Below are 5,000 nucleotides of genomic sequence, written 5' to 3' on the forward strand. Positions count from 1 at the left end.
AGGGAGCAAAAGGGAGAAAGATAGTTTGACTGACTGTCTTATTTAATAAAGTGTTCACAGACTACCGGTTGATACCTATTCTGACTGTATAAATAATTATTTGTATATACCTCAGCCTGGGCCTGTTCAGAATATTTCAAATGTGTTTTGAAATGTGGGTTATATGTATCCCAGCAGGTCAGCAGGTCAGCAGGTCAGCAGGTCAGCAGGTCAGTGGGTCAGAGAGGGAGGGGGGTTCTTGGAAGAGGAAGAGGGCGGGAGGACCTGATCTGCGAGTTTGAATCGGTGTATTATTGGATTTTTTGTCGTTGAACTATAGCTATCGACATCAGGTTGTACCGAGAGTTGTACCGAATGCTAAGTGCTAATGCTCAAAGTCGCACATAAACGGCCCCTTCTCTTAAACCATGAGTCCGAATTAATCCGAATCATCTGGGACATTTATCTCATCGTCCCCAAGGGTTTAGTAAAATCACATTGATTCGTCCGATATCGCGTCGCCATGAATCGCAGAAAAATACGCATTTGTTCGGAAAATCTCGAAATGTCCAAATTACACCACATTTTGCAAACATGCTCTATGTATGTGGATGACTCAGAATCGCGTATGAACGTTCAATCAACTTAAAAATCATATAATAAATATTACAAAAATATTGAATTGAGGGCACATCTCCAGTCTATCTCCTACCTATCCGCCCAGGAATGGTGCAGGACCTTGAAACCTTTCAGTCACATGGGTGAAATCCCTCTTGAGAAGTTTGCTATGTCTGGTGTACAAAGCTCATGATGTGACAATATGTCGATAGCAAAATATCACCAGCAAGGCGCTAGGTACCACTATGCCAACAGGGGGCGCATAATCAGACATAAAGAGCTTCAAGTCAAACTAGGACTCGGATTCTCTCCAAATTCGCTTTGGGACACACACGTCACTGGGGGTATGGCCATTGGAGGCGTGGCCGCTGGGGGCGTGGCCGCGGGGGGGCGGAGCCGCCGGGGACACAGGCGTGTGCCGTGAATACCTTTGAGGCTGCTCACGGCCTCAAGAGGCTAACCTATTCATTATTATAATTATGGGTAAACAAAGGCACGCACACACACACGCAAAGCCTGCACCACGCAGCTCGTCAGTTCGTTGTTCATGCTGTCTATAAAGTTTTGTGTCCAGCCTCAGTTCTTATTTTAACCACACCCTACTCTGCCCTCCTCGCCGCCGTCCCCCTCCACTCACCTCTCGACTCGAGGCGTCGTAAACAATATGCCGATGACAGCTCAGACACACCGACGACTGACTGGTACTTTAAAAAGAAAAAGAGAGAGTGAGAGATAGCGGGAGAGAGAGAGAAGGAGGGAGAGAGAGAGAGAGAGAGAGAGAGAGAGAGAGAGAGAGAGAGAGAGAGAGAGAGAGAGAGAGAGAGAGAGAGAGAGAGAGAGAGAGAGAGAGAGAGAGAGAGAGAGAGAGAGAGAGGGAAGTGGAGGGAGAGGGAGAGATAGAGATAGAGATAGAGAGAGCGAGAGAGAGAGAGAGGTGTCCCAAATTCGTCTGCACGAGCTTGGTATGCCTGTTGCATACATTCATGAATACATACATGAATACCTATATGCAAAGACGGATGCTTCCATTGAGGTTGTCATTGACCGACTCTTACTGTGTTCGCCCCTCTTTTACGACTGAACGAGTCAGGAACATCAGGAACACAATCCACACAGATGTGCATTAAAGGAACATACTGGTTTGCATTTAAATAGCCTTATTCCAACCAGTGGCCGCTCAGAGCGCTTTACACTCACTGCCTAACATTCACCCGTTACCCATACTCCCATACTCACACCACGTGCGTCAACCGTGCAAGGCAACAACCAGCTCGTCGGGGAGCCGTCACGGTTAGCTGCCTTGCTCAGGAGCCGGGGATCGGAGGGTTGCCGGTTCAAACCGCTCTACCGCCTCAGCCACTGCGCCACGCGCACGTTGCCAACCGGGGGGGTCACAGACGCCACCCGTGGCGGCCCCCCTGCAAGGCAGGGCCCGGCCCCTCAAGACCTTTTAGGATTAGGAGTCCGGCTCAAGGGCACGGCGGTGCTCCGGCCAGAGGAGATGGGCTGAGCTCTAGGAGCCTGGAGCCCCCGAGGGCCGCGACCCCCGGCGGCCCCGACCAGACCTCATGAGGAGCTCTGGGGGCCCGCAGCGGAGGGCCCCCCTCCGGCCTCCGTCTGGCTTCATGGGCCCTGCCCAGCGGGGGTTTTGTGCTGTGTGTGTGTGCGTGTGTGTGTGTGTGTGTAAGTGAATACATGCATGGATATGAGCGTGTGTTGGTGGGTTGTGTGCATGCGTCTTCATGCACGCGCGTGTGTGTGTGTGTGTGTGCGTGTGTGTGTGTGTGTGTGTGTGCCTGTGTGTACTTGAATGCATGCATGTATACGTGCGTGAGTCTGTGGGTTTGTGTGTGTGTGTGTGCGTGCGGACATCCTGATGTGTGTGCGTGCGTGTGTGTGTGTATACTGGTGCGAGTATGTGTGTGTATGTCCGTGTGTGTGTGCGTGCGTGTGAGATTGTGTATGCGCGTGCGTCCGTCTTCATGTGCGTGTGTATGCGTGTGTGTACATGTGTGTGTGTGTGCGATTGTGTGTGTGTGTGTGTGTACTCAGGGGACTCTGGTCAGTGCAGCACTGTGTGGTCATTGCTCGCCGCACACGCGGCTGTACGGACGGCACTCGGCCAGCAGTCTGGTGTGGCGGCATGGCGGGCACCGAGGGACCAATCCCGGGCCGCGGTCGATGGGAGGGAATCACTTAGGCTGGAGCCCTAAACACCGCCGTTAGAGGCAACCCAGATCACAGCCATCGATTTTATTAGCGGGCTTTTAGCAACGGTTTGAACCAGATGCAGGCGCATGCAACATGCAGCAACGTTGTATCTGTGCATCAAACACACAAAAACGTCCACACACACAACAGGGTCAGAATCGAACAGGTGCCGAGGGCGTTTTGGAATTGGCAAGTAAATTGTGAAGAAGAGGCTTTTAAACGCCCCTGTGCACCAAGAGTTAACTTGCGTACTTTACCCTCTGCTTGCATCGTTGGGTAGAAAAGCACATACGCAAACACAAATAAACACACACACAGGCACGCACACCCACACATTAAATATCGTATTCCTGCTGCAGTGAGTACTGGGTCTTTGTATTGTTTTTCTCTAGCTTCCCGTGTTCTCTCCATTCCTCCGTCTCTCTCTGACTGCCTCCAGTCGGGGGCCGCTGGGGGTCTACAGTGTGTGTTAAACTCAGCACACACTGCTGGGGGGGGGTCAACATAGGATCCATTATTCAGGACATAGGGGTCTCACATCGGTGGGGAAATGCCTGAATGCACGCATACTTTACATGCTGGGTATGTAGCAATAAGCCAGCCTGTCTGTCTGTCTGTCTGTCTGTCTGTCTGTCTGTCTGTCTGTCTGTCTGTCTGTCTGTCTGTCTGTCCGTCTGTCCGTCTGTCTGTCTGTCTGGGGGTCTGACTCAACTGTTTTCCATACTGTAGGTGCTTTTGTCTGCCTGTCTGTCATTCAGCGTGTCTCACCCTCAAGTTTCTCCCACCTAGGTCTGTCTGTCTGTCTGCCTGTCTGTCTGCCATTCAGCGTGTCTCACCCATTTGTTCTCTCCCCTGGCTGCGTCTGTCTGTCTGCCTGTCTGTCTGCCTGTGTGTGTTTGCCATTCAGCGGATCTCACTCTCTGGTTCTCTCCTGCCTAGGTCTGTCTGTCTGTCTGTCATTCAGCGTGTCTCACTCTCTGGTCCTCCATACTGTAGGTGCTTTCGTCTGCCTGTCTGTCATTCAGCCTGTCTCACTCTCCGGTTCTCTCCCCAGGTACGTCTCCCTGTCTGTCTGCCTGTCTGTCATTCAGCCTGTCTCACCCTCCGTTTCTCTCCCCAGGTGCGTCTGCGTGCGTCGCCCCCCCCCCCTCCGTGTCGCGGCTCTGCTGGAGCCGGCGGGCATGGTGGTCTGCTGAGTGGACCCCCCGCCCCGCCCCCACCCCCACCCCCCCACCCCCCCCCCCCACCCCCCCCAGAGGAAGGCTGCAGAGAGTGCTGCGTCATGCCCCCACACAGCCATCCACCAGGGGGCCTGCGCCTGCCCCCTGCTTCCTCCTCCTCCTCCTCCTCCTCCTCCTCCTCCTCCTCCTCCTCCTCCTCCTCTTCCTCCTCCTCCTCTCCCCCACACCACCACCACCACCGCCAGCAGCAGCAGCAGCAAGCCAGGACGGGTGAGTTGCTGAAGCGTCGTGTGAACAGCCTATCGCTGGAGAGGACGGGTTGGGTCGAGGCTTTGACCGATAAGCAGTGCTTCTGCTGTCTTTAGTGATTGCTGTCCAGGGGTGGGGGGGGGGGGGGGGGATTGTGGAGATTGTCGCTGTTCTACAATAACTCAGTCCAAGATAATAGAAGGAAGATAATAGTATGCAGAATTAGTCTAAGATCAAAACAAACACCTAAAGTAGTGTATGGTATGGAATATACTAATATTTTTGCATACGTCAATGTGTTTCCCAGGGATGATCACAAAAAGGATGGTAAGGCATAAAATCAAAGAGATATTTTTGCATACGTTCAGAACTTTTCAGAGCTTATGCGCAAAAACTGTTAGTGTGTATCTCAATAAATAAAGAGTGCCGTGGGGTTGCTCATGAAGTATGCTGATATTGCACATCCTACTTGTAAGATATAAGATGTAAGATAAAAGCTAGATAGACAGTAAGATAGATAGATAGATAGATAGATAGATAGATAGATAGATAGATAGATAGATAGATAGATAGATAGATAGATAGATAGATAGATAGATAGATAGATAGATAGATAGATAGATAGATAGATAGATAGATAGATAGATAGATAGATAGATAGATGGATGGATGGATAGATAGATTCATAGATAGATAGAAAGATAACTAGATAATAGACAACAAAAGTAGCATAGGGATTTAGAGAAGATTTAATTATTTTCT

General features: G+C 51.0%; 2 protein-coding genes across 2 annotated transcripts in view; one reads left to right on the forward strand and one right to left on the reverse strand.

Moving 5' to 3' along the window:
• The window catches only part of cacna2d4a (calcium channel, voltage-dependent, alpha 2/delta subunit 4a), a 116,443-nt gene that overhangs the window by 52,016 nt on the left and 59,427 nt on the right, over nucleotides 1-5,000 (reverse strand). The window lies entirely within an intron of this gene.
• Nucleotides 1-5,000, forward strand: part of LOC115532140 (leucine-rich repeat and transmembrane domain-containing protein 2-like) — a 45,380-nt gene that overhangs the window by 18,294 nt on the left and 22,086 nt on the right. Inside the window, exon 2 of the mRNA XM_030341698.1 lies at nucleotides 4,186-4,259. Within this exon, the coding sequence (XP_030197558.1) occupies nucleotides 4,186-4,259 (74 nt within the window). The remainder of the gene's footprint in view (nucleotides 1-4,185; nucleotides 4,260-5,000) is intronic.

The sequence above is a fragment of the Gadus morhua genome, chromosome 19 (genome assembly GCF_902167405.1).
Source record: "Gadus morhua chromosome 19, gadMor3.0, whole genome shotgun sequence".
Classification (NCBI taxonomy): Eukaryota; Metazoa; Chordata; class Actinopteri; order Gadiformes; family Gadidae; genus Gadus; species Gadus morhua.